Below are 24,539 nucleotides of genomic sequence, written 5' to 3'. Positions count from 1 at the left end.
TGTTCGGCTGTTGTACAGCCGTACCAAAACAAATCATAGCAATTTCCCCCCTATTAAGCGACTCCATCTATTGCATTCCACGGCGCTTATAAAGGCTGCAGTAAATGACGTTGCTGGCGCATATGTATTCCGGCAATGGTGTCCCGATCCGCACACTTTATCACAGCGCTGCTCGTCGGAACCTGGTGGTGTTGCTACGGACTTCTGTCGCCGCCGGTGATTACCCGTACAAACATGGCTGACATCGTGGGTATTATACTGCACACGCACTTCCGCACACCGTTTGCCACTACGCTCGTGACGGTGCGAAGCGCTACCCAGGAAGGACAATGGAGGTTGCTGGATCTACTCGAACGGTTGCTGGTTCGCCACGGACAGGGCCAGCTGGTGGTGCAGCTGGAAGCCATTGGAACCGGCACCCATCGGCAACCACCCTGGTCGCGCACTGTGCTGCTGGCGGAGAGTTACGATGCGCTGCGTACCATCTTCCCGGAGCTGACGTTGGATCGGTTCGATTTCTCCGGCTGCTATCTTATCGTACTGGAGGACGCACCGGTAACGCTCGGTACCGTCGATCGCATCTTTAACGAGCTATGGGTACGGCAGATCGTGAACGTGGTGGTCGCGCTGCAACCCACCGACAATCGAAACGATCCGGTACAGCTCTGGACGTACTATCCCTTTTCGCCCGGTTTATGCCGCATCCCGAAACCGCAACTGCTGTTCACCTGGCCAAACGATACCGTCCTGTACGGTGTGAACTTCTACCCGCCGAAGAATGTCCAGTTCCATGGCTGTCCGCTGCGGGTTGGCAGCTTTGAGACGCGTCCATTTACGGTCCTTTCGGTGAGTTACGGGACAGGGGTCGGGCCCGTACTGTCCGGGTTCGAGGGTGATCTGCTGCGAAGCCTGGCCGAACAGTTAAACTTCGAGGTGAATGTGCGTGTGCCACCGCGCGATCAACAGTGGGGTGATGCAGCGTTCGAGAACAGCACCGGCATGATGCGGATGATCTACACCGAGGAGGTGGATTTCGGGATATCCTGTCTCGGGGTGTCGTACGAGCGTACTGCCATGTTGAAGGCGGGCAAGACACACTTCACCACCGAGCTGGTGGTGGTCGTACCGCACGGTATACCCTACACCGCCTTCGAGAAACTGTTTCAACCCTTCCAGGATATGACCTGGCTTACGATCGGGCTCTGCACCGGTACCGCGTTCGCCGTGGTTGTCGCGCTGCGGCTACTGCCCGACGATGGTACCCGCGCGACCGTTCGCCGCTACATCACCGGCAAACGAACGCTCAGTTCACCCATCCTGAACATTGTGCGCGTGATGTTAGCCGTGCCGCTACCCTTCAACCCGTTCGGTACCTTTCCACGCACGCTGCTAATCCAATGGATGCTCGTTTCCCTGCTGATGAACCTGCTCTACCAGGGTTCGATGTTTCAGTATCTTCAGCGTACCTCAACGCACCCACCAATGATGACGCTGGCCGAGATCGATCGTTCCGGCGCACTGTACCACATCAGCGATTCGGCGCGCCGCTTCTTCGAACAGTTTCCCCAAAGGCTGCATCGGTTACGCTACTTTCCGAGCGTGCCGGACAGCATTGCTGCCCGGCTGCGCTGGATGGGTTCCCATCCGGAAGATCCGAACGTTGCGATGTGTACGCGAGATCACGTCGCCTACTATAACGCGCAGCACAGTCGAGATAAACAGCTGCTGATTGCGCGCGAAATGATGGCCCTGTACACGGTCACCATACTATACCCAAAGCGGTCCATGCTCACCGACAGCTTCAACGATCATGTCGAGCGGATCGATTCGTCCGGTTTGCTCAAATACTGGTCTGGCCAATACGGTGATTATCATTTTCTCGATTCGCGACGATCCGACCGTCGTACCGAACCGACACCGATCAATCTGGGGCAAATCGCCGGTGCAGTTCAACTCCTGCTCGTAATGCTATTTACCTCAACCGTATTATTTCTCGCTGAGCTTGGTTGGGCACGGCACACACGCACGAGAACCATTTCCGAACCAACCATTCCACCACTCAAAGAGTATATTAATTAAGACGCAACAAGCATTTCTAAACTTGGGTTGTATATACTTATCGTTCTAGCACTTACCGGCAAACAGATGTGCGCTTGCTTGGTGTTTACACATTTTTTCCTTCCGTCCTGCATGTGTGACTCATTTGTACCGCCTAAAACACCTACAACACGAAACACAAACACAGAATCAATACACTAATAATTCATGCACTGTTATATACTACTGACCCTTCAAGACACGGTAAAAGGGCGTCCGTTCGCACACCGCCACAGATTCAACATGGAGTCGGTGGTTGACAGCACTGCTGTCAATCTTGCTTGAACACTGGTCAAGCCTGCATGAAATTTATGGTAAAATAAATGAAACAGTTTTTAGTAACTTTTTTTTTCATTGCGTAGAAATAAAACATATTGACGCACTTTAAAAACTTTTGTGAAAATAAAAAAAATCATCTATAAAACAAGTTAAAAAAATGTATCTTTGTTCAATACCGTAAACTAAGAAAATCTCAAATATTATTGAAAAATACTAAAAAACTTCATTGGTCTGCACAATTTGCTATCATATTCATTTTCATTAATTTACACCCGTCGGCTCATTATGAGACGACCGCAATTCGGTCGATGGTGCGTGTTTCACATTGAAGGTGAAAATTTTGAAAAAGCGATCACAGAAAAGAGACTCAACAACAGATCCTACGTTTTGTGCCTACGTAGCAGTCGAATCTTTTGCAATACAATTAACCGGTTTGTCGTGCTTATATAGCTTACTTTTATAGCTTACGTGACCAAAGAAAAGAGACCCAACAACAGATCCTACATTTTGTGCCTAGGTGGTCCCCGGATCTTTTGCAGTACAATGAACCGGTTTGCTGTGCTTATATAGCTTACTTTTATAGCCTATGCGAAAATTTCCAATTAGTGATACAATACAACTCGGCTGACAAAAAAAATAAATTCCACTCTGCTCATGATCGTATCGTTTGCAAATTTATCAACAACAAAAAATATATAATCAAACTCAAAACTCGAAAACGGAGTAGAGTTGGACCTCCGAATATGTTATGACGTGATCAGCCATAAATCAACGGGAAAGTTTGCCTCGAACCCTTTTTTTTATTGATCATAAGACAGTTGATCAGAGTTTTTACAACAGGCATTGGTTACCGTGGGAACGCTATTAAAGGTTACGCGGTTTTTTGTATAGCACAACAGCCAGTATTGGGCGATACGGCCCAAATTTGGGTAATGCAGCGCTGAACGTTGTGTAATAAAAATGTATGCGAGTTTGGCGAGTTTAATCAAAACTATCAATGAGGGTTCCTTAATTTTTTGGGTTGAAAAAGAGAAGCTCCTAGATCTTTTTACTATTTTAGCACGGCCAGGCTTAGCCTATGCACTATGCACATCAGCGCATCGGCAGGGTCGAGGAGAAGTCGAGGAGTGGTTTAGTGCGGTCGCATCGGCTGCTTGACTCGCTTCACGGGTCAAGCTTCATGATGAATCCCACATAACCCATCTCGAGGGACGGTGTCTAGCCGCGATAAGCCCCTCTCCCTCTAGGTGGGCACCTTTTAAAGGTTCCCTCCCCGTTAACAAAAAAAAAAAGAACGGCCAGGCTTATTACTACCACGTAGCTGTAGAGTCAGTCCCAGCTATAAAGTTCTACAAAAAAATAATTGAGAAGACAGATAATCGTGAATTACTCACGCAATACAAATTTCAAGTCAAACGGATTGCTAGAATCAGAGTAATAAGCAATCGAAATCGGTTTGACTAGCCGGTTGCCGGACGAACGGGGTAAATGATTAATTGATGAGACAAAATAGTTTTAAAACTCATCGCGTGCTAAAAGAGCATGGCGTTGATAATAAGAGCATTGGGTCACGTGACATTAATTTGTCACTTCCAGCGTCACTGCGGATGGTACAGACGAGAGTCAGACGAACCGTACAATGCGCTTACCACAGACGTGCACCTGCGTTCTGTTTCAATCGCTGCTGCTGCTAACGGTGTTCCAATGTCCACCGGGGACATTGGCTGTCACATCCAGTAGCAAGCTACTTGTGCGCGCAACGGTTGAAGTAATTCACCAGCACTACACTACGATCATCAGCAAGCAGCTGTACTTGCGCTGGGAAGGTACATCGGAGCTGACCGATGAATTACTAAAACGAACCATCACTCATCTGACGGTTCTAATCGAATCGAACCCGGAGCAACCCGTGGACCAGGTGCCGACCGTTCTCGGGCCACACCAGCAGATGCGTGTACTGAACCTGCTGATAGTGGCCGATTACCAAGGCTTCAAACGTATTGTGGATGGGTTTAGTGATGAGGTATACGACTTTTCCGGCCTCTACACGGTGGTGGTAGCAACGCCAAACGAACGTAGTCTCCAGATTGCCGGGGCAATTCTTCGCACACTTTGGGCGCTATACATCGTGAATGCGATCGTATTGATAGAACCGACGAATCACACCACCACCAACGGGGTACGGCTCTACACGTACTTCCCGTACGGTGATGGTTACTGTGAGCGTGCCCTGCCGGTCGTATGGAATGTGTACGAACCGAGCATTGGGTTTATCCATCGCGACCGCATCCTGTTCCCACACAAATTGAGCAACTTTTACAACTGCCCACTGGCGGTTGCTACATTCCCAGTGTATCCCTTCATCATCCCGGCCCCGGATGGTGGTAACAATGAGCTGGTGGGGATTGAAGGATTGTTGTTACGCACACTAATGCAACGTTTGAACTTTCGGCTGGAGGTCATCATCGTTGAACCGCCCGACTGGGGAACGGCTGGTCCACGGGAACAATCAACTGGTGCTTCAGCTTACGTAAGCCTAACTGCAACTTGCGGATGTGCAACATTTCATGTAATCCTCCAAATTCCAGATTCGACATCTTCGAGCGAACCTAACCATCGGTTATTGGGCGACTACATTGCACCGTAACCGGTATATGGCAAACAGCTTCAGCTATTACACCTCACAGCTGGTGCTAGCCATCGCACCCGGCGTACCATACAGCTCCCTCGAACTACTGTTTTGCCCATTCGCCAACCCTATCTGGTCGCTGCTGCTCGTCTCGCTAACAATCGAACTGCTCGTGATCGGTTTACTGCGCCGCAAGTGTACCGTAGCGCTCCAACGTCTAGTGCTCGGACGTACACCCGCCAGTGCATGGTACGGCATGTTAAGCGTCCTGCTAGGGGCCGGCCTACCAAGACCACCGACACGCAACTTTGCTCGCACACTGTTGCTGTGCTGGCTCGCTGGCACACTAGTGCTGCGCAGCGCCTACACCGGCTCAATGTTTCGGTTTCTGCAGGCGGGCCGCAACCGTACGGTGCCTGATGATATACCGGCGCTAATAGAGGAAGGGTACAAGCTGTATATGTACCGCAACTACAGCTTCGTTTTTGACGCCTACCCAACCATTAAGGAACGCATGCGGTTAGTGACAGCGACACAGTTCCGTGAAACGATCGTTGAACAGCTACAAATGTCTGGTGCTCCGTTGAGCGTGCTGCTGCCGTTCGAAACCGTCACCTATATCAATCGGAACATTACCCGGGAAGGACAACTGCTACGCGTCAGTCGGAAGCGGGTGTACGTGTCCAAGCTAGCCATCTACACGCAGCGAACATCACCACTGCTCGGGCCACTCAACAAGTTGCTGGAGATCTTTGTCTCTTCCGGATTGCTTAACCGTTGGGCTGGCGAATACCATCAGTTACAGTTTTTAGTCGACCCGTACAAGTACCGTGGCCGGCAACAAATCGTTCTCACCGATATGGTAGGACCGTTTATTATTCTGCTGATTGGATTGAGCCTAAGCTCAGTGGCGTTTGTCGCGGAGTTGCTGATTGATGTAAACGAAAATAGATAAATAAACGGCTCATGGTGAGCTGCTGGCCATGTACGAATGTATGGCGTGAGGTTTGCCCAGGATAATGAGTGTACTGTACCCACCAATCGATAACGACGGTGCACAATAAATGGAACACTTAACATTAGCTAGATAAAAATCGCCATGACCTTCAAGCACGCATGTACATCGTTCAGGATACTGCGGAGAAATGCTCATTCGGTGCAGCTTTGTGTAAAGTGAAGGCAGCAAGAATCTAATGTAAAATGACAGAAAAGAAAGACGATCACATATCGACCGACGTTACGAGATTACAACGCAGAATTATAGTCCATCTGCGATATCGCTAATACCGGTCCAGGAGCGGAGTACTGCGCAGCTATAAAATAATTATGGCATAACAGGGTTGACAGTTAACACCTCGGCGGAAGTGGTCAAAACGTTTCTTTTCATGTATTCTATTTTTGTGACAGAGTATCCAAGTAACAGAGAAGCTCCAAACGTTGTTACGGTGTTTCATCACTAACCTCAATAAAAACACCCTAGGATTCCAAGCGAGCGCCCTCAAGACTAACAAAATTGGAGCTGTAGGGGCCGCAAATGGGTAGGTTTACGATTTATCAATCCTGGTGACCTTTGTCGATCACCAGCCTGCTTCTTCGGTTAGGCTCTACTAACTGAAACGGACGAGTCCCAGTGTTCGAACCGACATCCAGTGGTGCCGCGAGGAGGCAGAAGATCAGGATTTTCACCACCATATCCCCCGTAACTATTCTTTGGCTCTTCTTCTTCACCATGCACTTCAATATACCATTAACTGGGAGCTATATGGTACCGCACAGTCAGTACGGATCTTATTGTCACGCGACGTATATTTTTGAGTGTGTTGGCTTCAACATGCGTTGCCGAAAGTTGGCTAGGTGTTGGAAATCATTATTGTTCGAAGATTACCTCCAGTGTTGCCTCCCCTTAATTGAACGTGTTCGATTCAAACGGTGGACTGCTGGTACATGATTTAAAAAAAACATGTTCATCATTCGGCCGGCTTAAAGAAGACATGCAGTGATTTGTTGGTATCCAATCTTCATCCAAAACGAATTCCGATATCCTTAGCACTGGCAATCCCCCTTCACTACCGGACGAATCGACCATGGACAGCCTTCCACCGTTCGTTTGTGTACCGTATTGTTATCCAAAAAATCGAGTGATTGACCGCATGATTAAGGATGCGGGGTCTGCTTCGCATCGGTACGATTCTGCATCCTGTTACGATTGTTCAGTGCTAGAAGCAACATTAGTAGTAGCGGGGTCCACGTATATCTAAACCTAACCCACGCATATTGACAAAGTGCGCACCTTCTTCACACAGTTTAAGAGGTCCAGTTTTAGTAAGCAAGCTCATTACCATATCTCGTAAAGCACCTCCAACTACGAGAATTCAGTATTAAACTTTCACAACTCCTTTGGTGCGCCTATCTGGAATTGTTTCTATCGTTTCTGCAACGGTATTTTTTCCCCGCAGGATCGGTACTGATCAACTACTGGTAGGTGCAGAATCCAGAATCGAACTACTGCGAACACAGACCTCACATCTTTAATCATGCGATCAATCATTCTATTGGTGTTAAACAATTCGATACACAAACGAACGATGTCAAACTATCCATGGTCGATTTGGCCAGTAGTGAAGGGGGGCCATCAGCACTTCTGACATCGGAATCCGCTCGCCACAAGCCTTCGATCAGTCGACCGAATGGCGAACATGTTTGAAAAAGCATATACCGGAAATACATCGTTTGAATCGAACACGTCTCCAAGGACAACAATGGCCAACAGGCAAACAATCATGATTGTCAGCAAGTTGCCAACTTACGGTAACGAGTGCTGATACATTAACACTCAAATATACGTTCCATGCCAATGAGAGTCAAACATCTGTTCGGAACAATATAGTTCCCTCGGATGGTATATTGAGGTACATGGCGAAGAGAATGAACGAATAGCCGGAGGAGATCGAGCAACTAAAGGTTGGTGATCGGGCTTTTTTTTTTATTTTTGTTTTACCGAGGAGAGAACCTTCATAGGGACCCACCTTCCAGAAGGGAAGACCTGTCGAGCAGGGAGCACCATACTCTGGGTACTGTCCGATTTGCCCAAGCACCTACGGACTAAACTCTCCCCGTGCCTCAGAACCTACTACCGGGTTACCCGCACGCGTATAACAATTTCGGTAGTAGGCCTTACGGGTACATCCGAAGACCCACCCAGGGCCCGCGCTGTGAACACTTGGTTAGAGTGTCAGGCGTTATATCCTCAAGACACCAACAGTTGGCCGAACTACTAATAAGACCTTCGCAACAGTCAGTGTTGATTAAAAAAAATGACGAGAGTTGATCCGCCGATTGGAAAGAAAGCTAATATTCGCTTCTGGTTTCCACAGTTATATACAGTTATACAATCCAAATATAAATATCCAAAGAGGAAATCGCGTGAGAAGTCGAACTAGACACATAGATAGAAAAACGATATAAAGTGATAAAGTGACAACAGTGGGGACAACAACCATGAATAAAGGCTTTTCGCTGTAAGCTTCAACCAAGATGGGCGTGTATAACTTAAAACATTTCACCAGCAGACTCAGCAAATGGGAAGAGTATTCATCAAGGAGGGAATAGTAGAAAGCGTATTCATTAAAGTGTGTACAATTGGAGGTGTATTTATGAAGAACTTTTTGTCATTGGAGCTGTAGAAAAAAAACACAAAAAGTAGATTGTTGAAATCGACACCAGTTGTCAAACCTGAGGCCGTTGTTGGCGTGTGCGTTAAATGAAAATATTTACATTCGCGTTCACTGTTGTTTTCTGCGAAGATTCTTGCAATAAATTGTAATGAAATAGTTTCGTTATGGATTGCTACGGAACTCTAAACAACTGGGAAGCGTAGAAAACCCAACAAGAGTGAGAATTGGGGGATATGCCTTGCATACCACCCCCAATATAAACATAACGCCTATTCCATGTACGCGCCAACATCGTAGTGTCAAATCTCTTTCGTGTGAAACATATGAAGGAGTTTGTTCACATACAATTTGTGAAATCGTGCGTACATTCTTGCACCTGCGCATTGGCGTAGGATCGAAGATTGTAACCCAAGGTCTATTAAATATGTAGGACTCGTATTACGAGTGTTTTTGGCTGTGATTATTAATGCTCTAGTGTCAATTTTATGTTTTTTTCATTGTGAAATGTATGTTTTGCTGAGTTTGAGTTTTGTTTCTTTTTTAGGAGAATTGATTCCAGATCTTCGATTATCCGGGTGCTTATGAACCGGGGGGACGGGTTATCCGTGAAAAAAAAAACAAAAAAAAAGAAAATTGCAGAACCAGTTCGACTTTTATTGGTTATAAAGTTAAGCAAGTGTAATAGCCTTTAAAGATTTTGCGCAAAACAAACTTTTCTCTAAAGCTGTTTCGTGTGCTTAACTAGCTGAAATAGCATACGATAACGTCGAAAATTCTCAATGAACAGCAGTGGTCTTTGACATTAAAGCACCAACCATCCGAACAAGGATGTCTCGCTACGAAGCATGGTAAAAGTACTCTACGCAACTGTCAGCGTGACATCTGCGTCGTGCACCACCCCGCTTGCCCAGTACACAACCCGGCACGCTCTGCTCACACAAACCAACCGAAAGCGCAAAAGAATGTTGGGCGAGAAGCGTATCCGTATGCTACTGTACTACACATAACTGTCATCGGGCGGTCGCGCATGTGAACAACGTGCACCGCACGCGAAACGTTTTATTGCTTCATAAACCTTGATTCTTTCTGTGCAATAAAAACCTTGAATCTAACTGTCTTTATTGAGCCGTCATCAAAACAAGTTTTCTCATTGAAATTCTGTGGCATTTTAAAGTGATATTACACGACAAGCTTTAGCATATAAATCGTTCTTAATGTATAATAAAATATATTCATAAACAGTGAAGAAAAGGTGCCTAGCAAAATCAAACTAACTGTTCCAAACAAGACAAGGCGTCTTTTTGATTTTTTTTCGAGAAGATGAACTTCGTTAAACCCACCTTCCGGAAGGGGGAAACCAGCTACGCTGGCAAGATAGAGCGTTGGGATCCTTCCAAATTGCATTACCGCCGAGGGTCTAAACCCATCTCAACCGTCAACCTCTCACATTGCCGAAGTACCGGACAAATAAACCATTCTCGAACAGTTCATCTCGGTGTCGCACTACCTGGTTGAGGCGTATGGCGTAATTAAAGACACAAATATGCGGACATTAAAACAGGACTGAGGTTTGCTTTGCTCATCCCAAATTTTTGCTCATCACCTATTGCAACGAAAACCCTCGCTCCCAAGTGTCGGCTTCAAATTTATGGTTCTCTTTGTTTCCCATTACCACCGCAGCTGGAACATGCCGTGACGATAAGGATTTAGCGACAACCCGGCTCCACAGGTTTTTCATGGTCACGAAGGTTTCGGACGTCCCATCGATGAAAATATGCAGAACAACTTCCATAATATGCTGCTTACCCACAAATTAATGAATTTTACATGATGGAAGTACTCGCTGTGTCATGGCATCATCAACCGTTCTACACACTCATCAAGATGAATGAATAATAAAAGCATCGTTGATGCTACCGATTAAAAAAAGGAGAAGGTCGTTGTAAAAATGAAGTACATTCATGTCCGGAACACACAGAAGCGTGTCCATCGTGACCTAGGAGCCTGTACGGAGCCTAACACCCGATGGCAGTGGACCAAAGCAGGCTAGTGTTTCTATTACTGGCAACACTATGGACAGGCAGCTATGGTACGGTCGGCGGCGATCAACAATCCACCGACCGGTGGGTTTCGTGCATCGGTGAGATAGTGCACCGGAATGCCGCCAAGGTAAAGCATCAGCTGAACGTCTACACACTCAGTAAAAGTGAGACCGGCCATCAGTTTGGAAGCGATGTGTTGGATCGCTTGCTGCCAGCATTGGTGGCGTACAGCAGTAACAACACAAGCGCCACTAGTGCAGCGCACATATTCACCTTCAATTTGTCACCGTACGACCGTACCGTTGACTACAATCAGCAAAACCTTGTGCTGATCCTAATGGACAACCTTCAACAGTTTCACCAACATTTGCCATTGCTGGTTGCTAAAAATGTGGAGCAGCGCGGTTACTTCCTGCTGCTGATAATACCGCGCGAAGATGTAGCGGAAACGCCAGAAAGCATCAGCAACGCTCAAGTGACGATTGCGGCCATGTTTCGCCGGCTGTGGGAAGTGCGCATACACAATGTGGTGTTAGCGATCGGGCACGATGCGTCCCGGATCGATTTGCACGTGTACGATCCGTACGGGCCGGATGGTTGCTGTGGATGTAGCCGACCGAAGCTGCAAACCCAGTGCCGTGCGGGTAAATTAATGACCGACGCGAATGCACTTTACGATCGGTTCGAGCGGAATTTGTACGGCTGTCAGTTGCGCATCGCGTGCTTCGAGCGGGCACCGTTTATGACTTTTGTCAAGGGAAAAGAAACCCCCGGTACGGTGACCACCACCCAACGGTTTGCCGGCATAGAAGGAAATCTGGTGGATCTGCTCGCAACGCAACTTAACTTTAGCGTAACGATCGTACAACCCACGGATGGACGCATGTGGGGTCGGATCTATCCGAACGGGTCGGCAAACGGTGCGCTAGGGTTGCTTCTAAATGGTGCCGTACATTTCACCGTTGGTGGTTATTTCCCCTACCCGAAGCTGCTGTCCACAACGACACAATCCCACAACTACTACATCACCGAGCTGGTGATGGCCGTGCCGGAAACACTAGCGACAACAAGCCCACTCGAGCAGCTGCTCAAACCATTCCATCTCACCATCTGGCTATTGTTGGCCCTCGAACTTGTGGTCGGGTTCGCCACATTACGGCCCGGCACCATTACGCTCAGCTTCTGGCGCACGTTTATTGGTGAATCGTTGCCCAGCTCGGCAGAACCGCGCCGTACGATTGTACGATTCGTGGTTCTGCTTTGGATTATGCATACCACACTGCTGCGCGAATGTTACAAAGGGTCACTGGTAGGTTTCCTAACACAGGCGACACCGCTGAACGACATACACAGTCTGGCGGTCCTTATCGAAGGGGACTACCGGTTCGCGATGACGGAAACCATCTACCATCAGGTGTTTGGCAAGTCACAGCACCGTTTCGAGGACGGGCGTGTACAGCTAATCAAGTCCGCCGACGGTCCCGCACTGCTCGAGCGCACAATCCGTACCGGTGAGCGGATAGCGTTTGCCTACACGCGCGAAGAGATCATCAAGTTTAACGAACGCAACCGGTCGGCGCTAAACTATCGCACCTCGGACGAAACGCTGCTAACGTTTCATTTTGCGATGTACTTTAAGCGGGCGAGCCCGATTGCTGGCGTATTCGATTGGTACATCCGGCGCATACAGGCGACCGGCTTTATTGCCCGCTGGCATCGGCAGAATGTTGATCTGCGGTTCGAGCGTCCAACGCTGGTCGCTAGCGGGCAGGCGGAGGTACTCGAGGTGCGCCATCTACTCGGCAGTTACCTGCTGCTAATAGTCGGTCTGTTGTTAGCCACGGTTGCATTTACCCTCGAATTACTTTACGACCGATTGAAGCGTCCATCGGACGCTGTTCATCGATACCCGTACATGCACGAGCTTACCCGTTACCCAACGGTTAGAATGCAACGGTCACAACGCACGTACCCCGAGCGATTTATGTAAGCTTTATACCCCTTGCTAATTCAAAACAAAATCTAAAAATCATTACCCACCCGTTTTGAACAGATCCCACTAAAGCACGGTACGCGTCTTTAAATACGACCCGCAACTGCACACACAGCGCACAGTCACAGTCTGGCACGCACGAGCGTCACCACACAGCAGAGCATGGAAACCGTACAGCTGTTCAAGGCGATGGGTCAACGCGTCGCGACGCTACCACCGGCGCAACAAATCGAAATTATCGACACCGTACGGCAGATGATCGACGCGTCGCAGAAGCTAAACCGCAGCGCAGCCCTCACGCACGCTGAGTTTCAGCGCCCAACGCACTACAATCTGGCGAAAAGCGTGTCACAGTCGGCCGCATCGCCAAACAACACCGACCCAATGGTAACGGCAGCATCGCTCGTCTCCTCACCGTCATACATACTGTGACGGATGCTTATAGGAGTGTTTGTAGAAATTGTAACATAAACGTATAGATTAAACAGTTCTATAACACAGCACAGATGCAAAGAAAATCCTTCCCAACGTACGAAAACAGCGAGAGTTAGTCTTTTTTTTTATAAAGTGCTTATTCAATTAAGGCTCAATTTAATACGGTTAAGTGAGTAAACTTCAAATGTATAAGTCACTGATTGGACTATTCTAAACAATTTAGGTTTTTTTTTGTCATCACAAGCGTATAAGTTACTTAAAGTCGCCTTAATAAACTATAAACTAACTTAACTAAAAGAAGAAAAAATAACCCAGCGTTTAGAGAGACTATATCCTTTGAAAGAAATCTTATATTACGAAGCGAACTTGTACGAAGAAAACGGAAATAGTGTGTAAATCGAATAAAGCAACGAAAAAACTCAAAATGCTTTGGATTTGTTTTGTTATTTTAAATTAACTTTAACAATCTAAGGTTTATTTAAAATGTATAGATAAATAGCAAAAGGCGTAATTCGTTTCGCTGGTTTCGGATATTCGTAACCGTTTGTTTGTTTTTTTTTTATTATTATTGTTGCTAACGTTGCTAACATTTGGGTGTTGTTAATATTTATTTACAGTATGAATAACTTAAAATATTGTAAGCTAGCTAAAAAAAAAGCTATAGTTCTGAGTGTCCGTGATTTTTCCTCTTTCTTCCCAGGACGGCGCCCAAAGGCACAAACACGTGTTTCGGTCCGAACAGTTAGGAGCCCCACGTTTTATAGCTTTCCCCCCTCTCCCCTCCCCCAGATCATCCCTTCCGTTTCACCCTTCGGCACCACATCACATCCGTGAGCGGGTACCAAAGATTCAAACCTCTTGATGGATAAACCCGTTTTCTTGAACAAAAAAAATTATGGTTAAACCACAATGCCCTACCCAAACAAAGTGCAACGACGCTGGGACCAAAAAAAAAGAAAAACCCATCACTCAATAACTATAGCTTCACACTCTCTTTTCGTGTTCGTTTTGTTGCCTCTCATTCGAAAAAATCTTTTCCTCCACCACAAATATTCACTCTCTCTTTGGATCAATGTTACTTTTGTGCGTGAAATACATCCTACCAACAAGAGAGAAAAAAAAGAAACCGGAGAATCCGTGTCCCGATTCTTTCGTCTCTTATTCGTTTTTTTTTTTAAATAATATTTGATTGTTTCGTTTGGCAAAATGTGTCTTCTTTAACCGTACCCCTTAGCAAAAAAGAAATTCAATTAGGTTGGGTTCTTCGCTCGGAGCCACAAAATATGATTGGTAAAAATGCACCAAAAGGTTATTACAATCGCAAAACGGTGCTCATGTAACGAAGCTAAACTAAAAACAGCAAACAGTGGCCCCCGGCGGCTTTAAGAAAACATAAAATAACGTAAGTCAGTTCGTTAGCAATGCACAGTGTATTATAATTCCTGCTAAAGCAGCTTAGCGCACACCCGGACCACCAAGGACGACCCAGCCGCCTCGAACCGGCGAGACGGCGAACATTGACAGTTGAAAGCGGCCGTCACAACTTGGATCAGATGGATCGGACGAGCTTCAGGAACCGAGCGGTAGGTGGCGCTGGACCACGTTATTCAAAGCGGAAACGAAGGAAAACTGCAACCAAAAGACGAATTTAGTTTTAACGTGCCGGAACGAGGCAGAAACCACAGAGCATTAACATTGTGTACATTCAAGAAACTCAATTCTCTTAATTACGAAGCAGCAATAATAAAATGCGCTCATTGGCCGAAACACGGATTCGCACGCATTTACGGTCAAGAAGTCATAATATTTGCCAATTTTAAGTCAAACAATCCAAACAGAACAGGTAGAGTTGAACCGGGATATGTCTGCAAAATTAGAACCCCTCGACCGTAAACGTCCATGCATCCTTTAAGGACGGGAATAAAATACTGGTCGGAAACGAAATGGCAAACAAAAACCGCGGAACCGCCATGGCAGTAAGCGTAACCGATTAGTAATCATCATAAAACGATTTGAACACCTCAGCCCCATCGATGCGAGAAAACAGAACCAATGAACATATTTGAAGAACGCAAAAAAACAACAACACACCACAATTGTACCTAGTGAAACGATGCTCATTCCGCCTGTGCGGCAGAGTTAGCTCAACTGATATACAAGGGAGGGGGAGTGGACAAAGTTAAAACAGCACACTCGCGCATGTTTTTTGGCTCTCACCCACACCGCTCGCAAACGTTCAATCTAATGCATTCACTAAACATCAATCGATATGGCGCGATCGCTAACATGACGGAAAAAAAATCCAATAACTCCTCTTTGACGCCTCACTTGCTTTAAACATATTTGTTAAACGCACCATTTTGTTTTGTTTTTTTAAATAATCCAGCTTTATTATAAATACGCTTGCCTAGCTAAGGAAGAGCCCTTCCGGTATGCAAAAAGAGAAACAAAACTGGAAAGGACATACGGATTTTTAAGGGTAGCTTTTGAACAAGATGATAATTAAATGCTATCGAAACGCTCGATTTGTTTTAACACTCCTTCAATTAAGAAAAAAAACAAGGTGTTCATCAAGTTGGAACGATAAACACTGAAAGCACTTCCGCGACTTGGACCCGCGCTACAACAAAAAACGATGTTTTTTTGTAGTTTGGAAACCTTTCGGAACAAAATTATCCCATCATTTTTCCTAGCTCTTTTCCTGTTTTTTTTTTGTTAGAGGCACATCATGGCAAAACAAATGCCTTTCCACGGCCGTGAACCATGTCGGTGTTATTGGCACTGTGTGCCTTGATGCTTCACGAACAACTGCTATTTACCTGCTTAGTTCACAACACCTATCCAGCGTTGCAATGCGTGCGTATGTCTAAATGTCTTTTGTTTTCGTTTCAATTTCAGCGTGTGCAAAACCAGAACTATCTAGCAGGACATTCTAATAGGGCTTTCTAATGGTTCCCTCTCACGCCTAATCGTGTCTTTTATATGTTTCGTACATCTGGCATTGATGCATTCACAGAGTTTAAATTTTGCGTTAAATTAGGCATTACCGATGCTTTGCTTAATTTGTTTTCTAAACATACTCTCTCTCTCTCTCTCTCTCTCTCTCTCTCTCTCTCTCTCTCTCTCTCTCTCTCTCTCTCTCTCTCTCTCTCTCTCTCTCCCTCTCTCTCCCTCTTTCTCTTTTTAGAAGCGTTCATTTGGCTGTGTTCCGAACACGCAACAAAAGGCCCTTTTGATAGTCGCAGAACCATTGAAAGATAAAACTCCTTTTTATGTTTCTTCTTTCGTTTAACTCTCGTCGCATACACATATACTGATCGATGTATCCATTCGAGTGTGGTGCCGAATATTCAAAAAAACAAAAAAACGCGGATGTGATGATGCGCGTTCGATTTGTTCAAGTTTGCGCGCCATAGCCGCAAAAAAAACTGAATTTGTACGGAATATGAGTGAGGCACACACGTTCGAAATTAACCAGTAGAATAAAACGGACTGATTAAAAACCACGCGAAAGCGAAAAAGCTGAAAAGAAAGAACAGCTTATATCCTTCTTTTCACAACCCGAGTTCGAAGCAGTGGGTAGTGGTGTCGGGCATAACAAACGCACAGAAATGCATGTCCGTACACGAAAAACGCTTCAGAAGCGTGGTGTTTTCCCTGCCCAGCAAAGTTCAGCCTTGCACTCGAACAATTTTCTAACGTAAATAGGTCTATAACGTTTTGGCAGCGTATGTTTACTTAGTTTGTGTTAAGTACCGTATAAGCGCGCGCGCGCGCGTTCGGTTAGCGCGCGTTAGGAGAGTTTTGATAACAAACAATTTGGCTCTACCAAACTGCCCAACACACAGGCCGAGCGCGGCCGAAACCGTAACGAACGGGGATCAACTTAAGGCGACGCTCAAAGCGTCTTCCTGTTACATACATGTATGTAACTATTCACGTACGTATACGAACATAATTAGTATAATTACATATATATGTGTATCCCCCCAACTAACTCACAACTACCTTAGGTGGTAAACTAAAACTTTGTAAAGGCATACTTATCATCGTCGTCCAAAACTGCAGTATGCCTTACAGTTGTTGTTGCCGTCGACCTGCAACTGCTACTAACCGTCGATGCGGCGACCGCAGAGAAAGAGGTGTTGGTGTCGTTGGCACTGGCAGCCACATCGCCAAGGGTAATCGGTAACGAAGTATTGGTACCGTTCGTACAGCCGTTTGTTGTAGTGCTGCTGGAATCATTCACCGCATCGGGTTCATTCCATTCCTTTACCGGTGGCGTGAGGTTTTCGCGGGTTAGATCGATCACGTTCTCGACGCGAAGTTCCGGTGGAAATATCACCTCGATGCTACTATCACTACTACAACCACTACTATCACTACTACAACTACCTGCAACAATACTGCGCTGCATCACAGGTATTATGTTTTGTACAAAATTGTTCACACCCGACGATGAACCTTGGCGGGTGGCGAACGCAAAGCTGCCGCCGTTACTGCTGCTATTATCACTGCCAGCACTCTTGGCCAGTGAAAGGTTATGGTTGAGCACACGGTGGATTTGCTGCGCTATAAAACTGTTCGGAAGCAAATATTGCGGCGCCTGATGGTTGTAGTGGTGGTGGTGGTGGTGAAAATGATGGCGATGAAGGTAGGCAACGGGATTCCCCTCGTTCGGCGTCTTTGCCGGTAGCGTCTTTCGGCTAACCTTGGGCGTGGTGGGTGCATCGGGAAACAGTGACTGCGACACTCGCACACTACCGACAATAACATTTTCCTTATTTTCTTCCCCATTCGTGATAATATCACGCTGTGTTAACTTCGGCTCTGCTGGGGGAGACGATTTTCTTCCTGTACCACCACCACCTACTACTATGCCTCCTCCTCCTCCGTCACCGTCTCCTTCAAGCAATTCGCATAATTCTTCTGTGGCAACGTTTGCCCTATTAATGCCGCCACATTCTACCACCGGTAACGGTTGCATGCCGTAACCATTTCCATGCTCTACCACCGCTGCATTGCTTCCACTCGCAATACCGTTTCCATTCACAGCTCTGGTGCCGGATTTATTGTGTGCCGCTGAGGCACGAGCGGCCAACCTTTCCTCTGCCTGCCAAACCGTATCCTCTTTTAACCACCGATGCTCAAGACACTCCTCGACGGTCAGTCGATCCCTACAATTTAAAAAAAAAATGTGGTATAGTTGGTTAGTTGACACATATGTAGGCAAACCCCTTGCCAGTGAACATACTTTGGCATGATTCTTAGCGCGCTCTTGATGAAGTCGACCGCATCGCTCGATATTCCTCTGAACAAATCGTCCGGAAAGGTGAGCGAGCATTTGGTGACGTTCAGGAACGTTTCCTGTTTGTTTTCGCCCCCGAACGGTGATAACCCGGTCAGCAGGACGTAAGCGAGCACGCCGATTGACCAGATGTCCGACTTCAGGGATAGCGGATTGTAATGCAGCACCTCCGGTGCCACATAGTCGGGCGTACCGACGATCTCGTAGATCTTGTTCTTCTCCGCAATGAACCGAGCAAGCCCAAAGTCGCACAGTTTCAGACCATCTAAACGCGGTTGGTGAGAGAAGTAGACACGCAACGTTAACACACTTTGTTTTTACAAACACTTCTATTGTTAGCTCTTCGAAGTTTACCGTCAACGGATTTCCCGACCAGTAGTATGTTTTGCGGCTTCAGATCGAGGTGTGCGATGGATTTGCTGTGCATATGTTGCAGGGCGCGCAAAATTTCACGCATGCAAACGCGCGTCGTCTGCTCCATCAGTTGGCCTTGGTCATCGATGAGTGATTGCAGTTCGCCACCGGTCGCACTGGAAAGTAAGAACACCCACACACGGCGGTTACAAACGGAACAAACGCGATCGTATGTTGCGCGGGAACAAAAAGGGACAATTGGATGCCCCCACCTCCCCACTTGTTTTTTTTGCGCCACACACTTACAGCTCCAATATGAGGGCGCACTCCGAGCGCGTTTCGTGGACGGCCTGCAGCTTCACGACATGGTCGGAGTCAGCGCACAGCATCAGCACCGCTATCTCGTGATTGATTTCGCTCAGGCAACATTGGCCCCGCCTGCGTCGACGTAGAAATTTGGCCGCGTAGCTAATGCCAGATTGTTTTGATACGGCGCCTCGAACGATGCCGTACATGCCTCTGCATTATGGAACAAGCACATTGAATTTAGTACAGAAATACAACAGGAGGGAAGCTAAGCACACCCGTAGTGTGTTCCCACAGTGCGTATTGTTCACAATGAGATGGTGCGTTTGATGTTAAGTAATACCCGTGGCTGTTGTATTGTATTGGGCTTTTCTACCGCGCATATCCGTGTACTTACTAACTAAAATGCTGTATAAACTATACCGGTGTATTGGGATACCATTTGTGCGATACTGCTAAGCTAATTTTGTGCATAAAACCCAGGCATAATAACATTAATAAACTCAAAAATTGCTAGCCCCGAATCAATTTGCGTTTTCTATACTTTCCCGTAAAGATTAAACATAATCTTTAATAATACTTCTAGTTCCATAACATTACATTTTATGACCAATTTTACCCAAAATCTTCTAAACGAAACAACGCAGAATGAGAAAACAATGAACAACAACCGTCAGTAACCAAAAACAAACCATTGACCATACTCGATTAAGGACTGAAATGGGTGGGAGAGTCGAATATGCAATAACTTTTTCACATAATCTTCAACAATTGTATCTAAAAAAAAAATTGCGACAAAGCCAAAACGATACACAAATTATGAAAAATAATACATGTCAACCTATATGCAGTGCGTAACAAAAACACAAAATGATTACACGCTTGATTTTTGCTGTTGTTTTAGGTAAGACGGAAAACCAAAAGATATAGAATTACAAATACGGTTTTGCTGATAGAATTGTATGAACGTGTGATGGTAGTTGTAAAAGTTGAACAACTACGTGACTCTACATTACACACAATCTGTGCAGAAAACCTTTTGTTAAATGTATCTTCTAGTGTTTTGCTCTTAATAATTTAAAAACAAAAACCGACGTCCATTCTTGGATATGTTACGAGCTGTATAATAAAATTCAATTTTAAAAATAATATAATATTCAGTTATTGAAAAAAAAAGCTATAATATTAACACAATCGAAATACAATATCAAGGCAAGTGTATACCAATTTATAAATAAATATAATGTTATACAATAATAATTATGGATTATAACAATAAATATAATGTTATATAATAATAAATAAAATGCAAAAGAAAATATAACAAAAATACCACCACAATATAAATAGTAACCAAACCACGTCCTTTACCAAAAAATAGTCTCTCCAGATTTATTTTAAAAAAAAACCTCAACAACCCATTAAGAGCGGCGCACGGTAATAAAATAGGCCGTGGTTCGCGATACCTCTCAGCAACATACAAAAAAGGGTGTACAGTCAAACATGGCTGCGGCGTATTCGTGTAAGCGCGCACAGCTGCGACCTTTAGCAAGATAATGTAGGAAAAGAGGTAAGACATGTTTTCTTGCCACCCTTATCAAGGTTTAAATGATTTATCAGAGAGCAAAATAATGGTTCCCTGCACACGCTTGCGTGTGGTATGATATTTGTGATGGTCGTTTTTGGGTTGATAGTGTGCCAGTGCTTTTTGGTAAAGGCTAATGAAGGTGGTTGAATTTGGCGAGTGAATGGTGGAATGATGAAGGCATACGTACTTGGCGATCCAGGTGTCTGCAACCTGGTATACTTCGTGGATATCCCTCTTCGACTTCAGCTCCAGCAAGAGTTCCTCGCTGATGCACAGGCGGCCGTCGCCAACGTGGGAGAAACCCTCTGGCAACTGCATCGCGGGTCCGCAAAAGTCTATTGGGTGGTAGGGGTATGGGGAGACACCCAGGAACACCCAGGGCTCGGCACACGTACAACACAATGCACCTTCGAGTGCAATACACACAGAAAACCGCGAACACGCGCGCACACAGCCAACACACACTTACGGGACGTGCGCGTTACCCGAAACGTCACACACGTCACTCACAACGCAATGTTTTTGTCTTTCCGTTTACGGGGTATATTTCTTGGCTAAGGAGAATTCGAGAGGAAGTCTGTGGCTGCGCCAAACGCGGCACCTATAGAACTCCCCGTTACTCACACGATACGCACACAAACAGTCACTCAAGGGCACATACACCCACACCGCTAGAGACTACGGCTATGGAGGCTTTAAGAACACGAAACGGGCATCACACTACAATCGCGGACGTGCGCACACACACAAGCGCGCACGCACACACGCACTTGGTTCTTTTCCCCCCTTTTCTCACAACACAAATTTCCGGTTAACCTTCTGTGTAAAAAAAAAAACATGCGTTGAAAGATGGCGGCGACAACGATGGCGACGAACTCTTTACAGTCATTTCCCGAGATACGCGAATGTCAACATTTTGAAAATTCGTGTATTTTTGTGATCGTAGAAATTAATTTATTCGGCAAATCTGGAATTTTCAAAAAACCCGATACATTTTTATAATAAAAACATAATTTTTTGTACAAATTAACTATAAGTGCCGAAATAAACGTGAATATATCAATTGAATGTACTTCGTAACGTGAAAAGAAAAAATCGATTCCTGATTACAAAATATTAACGATATTATCAAGGGAATCGGCACGCATTATTCGCGTAACCCGGGAAAAGACTGTACTTCCTTGATCGTTTTGTATTATTTCTTTAAATTAGATATAAAAAAAAAACTTTAGAAGGGCGTATAACATGGAAACGAACGGGATAAACTTTTCTTAATCAACTTAATCAAACAAAAACCACATAACGACGCAATAAGATGTAAAGAGAAATAAAAAAAAATTAAACAGCGAAATTCTAATTAAACCCTTTCAATGAACGCAAAATAAAATTTTTGAAACGTAATGAAAAAGGGTCACACACAAATTCTTGAAAATAAATCCCCACATCCGACTAACTGAAATGGATTGTTCCACACGCGCACCCGCAAATACACACATGAGCGCCCTCACGCACACAACGCAGTCCATACACGCAGAGCCACACAAAAGGCAAACTGGATTTCAAGAAAATGTCGCCCAACACATCCAAAAGAAATTGTGCACCACGAAGCGAGACGGACAAACGCGCGCGCGTCTGTCAGTGTATAGGTATTTTTTTGACACTGGTCACATTACAGTCATTACACACACACTCTCGCTCTTTTATGTGAAAGGGAGAAGGCTCCTAAAAGAATATTCACACGACTAAACTATTTGCAAAACGTACCACATAACTGATCGCACACCGTATGTGCGTATGTTTCTTCTTCTGTGCTGATTGGAGTTTTTTACTTCTTCACTTTGTTTCTTGCACGACTGCCCGCCCGGCGAGTGTTACGCGGCTGCGGACCACACGCCCGTCCGTTCGGTTCGGAAACTGAAGCAACAATGACGAGAGCGCTTGACGTCTGGCACTTATATACCAGTCACGCACACACGCATGAAAACTGCTCGAAAATTTTGTTCGCTGAGCGCGCTCCAGCTGCCAGCTGCACATCTACAAATTCACACGGAGCACAGAAAACAAAACCATGTTTGGACGTGTCAAAACGTGTTCACTACGTAGCGAATAGAAAACAGATGTAGTAATTTTCGTTGGAAAAGGGCCAAATATTTGCACCCTCGCTAAATGGAACAATAGCGTAATGAGTTGTATTTGAATACATCTGGAACGCATTGTACGATTTTGATTTTCGTATTCGTCATGTGTCAAACAAATCTATTATTAGGGTGTATACTTCATTATTTACTAATGGAAATTTACCAGAATTTGGCAATGAGAGATGCATTGCGTAATAAGCGTACCCTACGTTCCAACCTATATTTCAACCGAAAATGTTGCCAATACTGCGTAACACTGGATAGATGGATGGATTCTTCAAACCTTTGCATCTTGACAGTACCGCGGCATAATACAATACAAATTCAAGAAAATTTTAATTCTTCATAGTACAGAAAAAAACATACCTTTATTTTAGGTGAAACAGCACGCACCACACATGCACATGCTCCCACAATTTTTATTCTTGATTTACCATTCCTGAAAATTTTTAGCTATTAACTAGCAACGCCATTTTGAGATGCGACTTGATGAAGCTGGAGTTGCAGCTGTATTAGTGAGAGCGTCTGTGGTGTGTTATGCTTGGATTTGTTCTCAAGAAATCTCTATTCTCCAAAATCACCGAACAAGAAATCGCTATTCTAAGAAAGTTCCAACAGATGCAGTGTAATGTATCCTTTTGTTTTCAAGAAATCGCTATTCCTAGAAAGTTCCAGCTGGTGCAAAATATTGGATCGCTTTGTTCTCAAGAAATCGCTATTCTCCGAAATCACCGAACAAGCCATCTAGCGACGCTAGAAAGTTCCAACTAGTGCAGAATAATGGAACCCTTTGTTCTCGAGAAATCGCTACTCTCCGAAATCACCAAATAAGCCATGTAGCGACGCCATCTTGCGACATAGCTTGATGAAGCTGGTGTTGAAGTTGTGTTAGTGAGAGCGTCTGAGGTACCCAAGTAGCCTGAAACGTTTGAAATCGAACCATAACGCTGCTAGAGGGCTGCTTAGTGAAAAAGCGAACCGTGTGTGAACCTTGGGGTTGCTTAAACCGCACGCAGCGCACGATGGAACTATTGAGTTCCAAAGTAGTCGGTTAAAGGTTCCCGACGGAACTATGCGGTTCTTTTGGAAGCACACGGTACTCGTTGGAACTTTGTTTACAATATGATAGCTCTACTGTCAAATGACGGCTCCGCAAACGACGCCATCCGTTTCGGGAAGTTGTAAGTGAAAATAAAATGGTTTTAATCCGCGTAAAGGTGTATTAAATCAACGTGCTGGATTCCAATTCGCATCTGATTCATGCGTACGATTAAGGATGAGGGTCCTCCTTATGTACTCCAGTCATCATATCCTTGCGATCGCGAGGTTATCTGCTCCTGCAACATAGTTCGTAGCGCATACTCTTCTGTGATTAAGGCTCACAAACTACGGCAAAGTTCGTAGCACCCGCCGATTGAAAGTGGTAATAAGTGGCATTCGTTTGTTTTGTGTTATTGTGTACACGAAAATGTTAACTTGTTCCATTTAGATTGGTATCATTTATATATGTATTTTGTAGGGTGTGACGTAATAAAACTAAATGGCCGAATTAGTAAAGTAGTTCTTCTGCTGTCTCTGAAAACCCCTAGGTTCGATTCTCATAAAATGATAAATAATAAATAAGAAAAAAGAAACATAAAGCCATAAATATGAACAGTTCCACCGTGTAGTCAGGCATTCATATTTTTTGACGTTT

General features: G+C 45.3%; 4 protein-coding genes across 5 annotated transcripts; 3 read left to right on the top strand and 1 right to left on the bottom strand.

Annotated features, from left to right (window-relative positions):
- The first annotated feature begins 135 nt into the window (after positions 1-135).
- On the top strand, positions 136-13,119 carry LOC128306586 (uncharacterized). Its single transcript, XM_053044135.1, has 6 exons — positions 136-2,066; positions 3,973-4,906; positions 4,965-5,867; positions 6,413-6,543; positions 10,725-12,707; positions 12,830-13,119. The coding sequence occupies exons 1-6, from the start codon at positions 136-138 to the stop codon at positions 13,020-13,022; spliced, it is 6,075 nt and encodes a 2,024-aa protein (XP_052900095.1). The 3' UTR covers positions 13,023-13,119.
- LOC128306663 (uncharacterized) lies at positions 4,016-5,023 on the top strand. The gene has a single exon (XM_053044242.1). The coding sequence runs from the start codon at positions 4,016-4,018 to the stop codon at positions 5,021-5,023; it is 1,008 nt and encodes a 335-aa protein (XP_052900202.1).
- On the top strand, positions 4,940-6,004 carry LOC128306664 (uncharacterized). The gene has a single exon (XM_053044243.1). The coding sequence runs from the start codon at positions 5,031-5,033 to the stop codon at positions 5,958-5,960; it is 930 nt and encodes a 309-aa protein (XP_052900203.1). The 5' UTR covers positions 4,940-5,030; the 3' UTR covers positions 5,961-6,004.
- Positions 13,120-13,938: 819 nt separating the features above from the next.
- On the bottom strand, positions 13,939-22,607 carry LOC128306714 (calcium/calmodulin-dependent protein kinase type IV-like). 2 transcript variants are annotated; one of them, XM_053044302.1, is made up of 6 exons: positions 22,470-22,607; positions 20,893-21,524; positions 19,118-19,330; positions 18,812-18,987; positions 18,404-18,722; positions 13,939-18,326 (listed from the first exon to the last, which is right to left on the bottom strand). In XM_053044302.1, exons 2-6 carry the CDS (start codon positions 21,021-21,023, stop codon positions 17,171-17,173), a joined length of 1,995 nt encoding a protein of 664 aa, XP_052900262.1. In that variant the 5' UTR covers positions 21,024-21,524; positions 22,470-22,607; the 3' UTR covers positions 13,939-17,170. The 2 variants fall into 2 exon arrangements, with proteins under 2 accessions (XP_052900262.1, XP_052900261.1); XM_053044301.1 differs by having other exon boundaries at positions 20,893-21,521; positions 22,470-22,593.
- Between the last annotated feature and the right edge of the window lie 1,932 nt (positions 22,608-24,539).

This window comes from Anopheles moucheti, chromosome X, assembly GCF_943734755.1.
Source record: "Anopheles moucheti chromosome X, idAnoMoucSN_F20_07, whole genome shotgun sequence".
NCBI classification, from domain to species: domain Eukaryota; kingdom Metazoa; phylum Arthropoda; class Insecta; order Diptera; family Culicidae; genus Anopheles; species Anopheles moucheti.
This window is presented reverse-complemented; position numbering and strand designations above follow the sequence as displayed.

Excerpts from the sequence above, each read along its gene's own strand:
- LOC128306714 (XM_053044302.1), bottom strand. The coding sequence starts at position 21,023 with ATGCAGTTGCCAGAGGGTTTCTCCCACGTTGGCGACGGCCGCCTGTGC. Across the intron at positions 18,988-19,117 it reads TGCGCCCTCATATTGGAGCT|TGCGACCGGTGGCGAACTGC; the intron begins GTAAGTGTGTGG and ends CTTACTTTCCAG. Across the intron at positions 18,327-18,403 it reads GCGCTAAGAATCATGCCAAA|GGATCGACTGACCGTCGAGG; the intron begins GTATGTTCACTG and ends TTTAAATTGTAG.
- LOC128306663 (XM_053044242.1), top strand. The coding sequence starts at position 4,016 with ATGCGCTTACCACAGACGTGCACCTGCGTTCTGTTTCAATCGCTGCTG.
- LOC128306586 (XM_053044135.1), top strand. The coding sequence starts at position 136 with ATGGTGTCCCGATCCGCACACTTTATCACAGCGCTGCTCGTCGGAACC. Across the intron at positions 2,067-3,972 it reads ACCATTCCACCACTCAAAGA|CGTCACTGCGGATGGTACAG; the intron begins GTATATTAATTA and ends TGTCACTTCCAG. Across the intron at positions 12,708-12,829 it reads ACGTACCCCGAGCGATTTAT|CGCACAGTCACAGTCTGGCA; the intron begins GTAAGCTTTATA and ends CTGCACACACAG.
- LOC128306664 (XM_053044243.1), top strand. The coding sequence starts at position 5,031 with ATGGCAAACAGCTTCAGCTATTACACCTCACAGCTGGTGCTAGCCATC.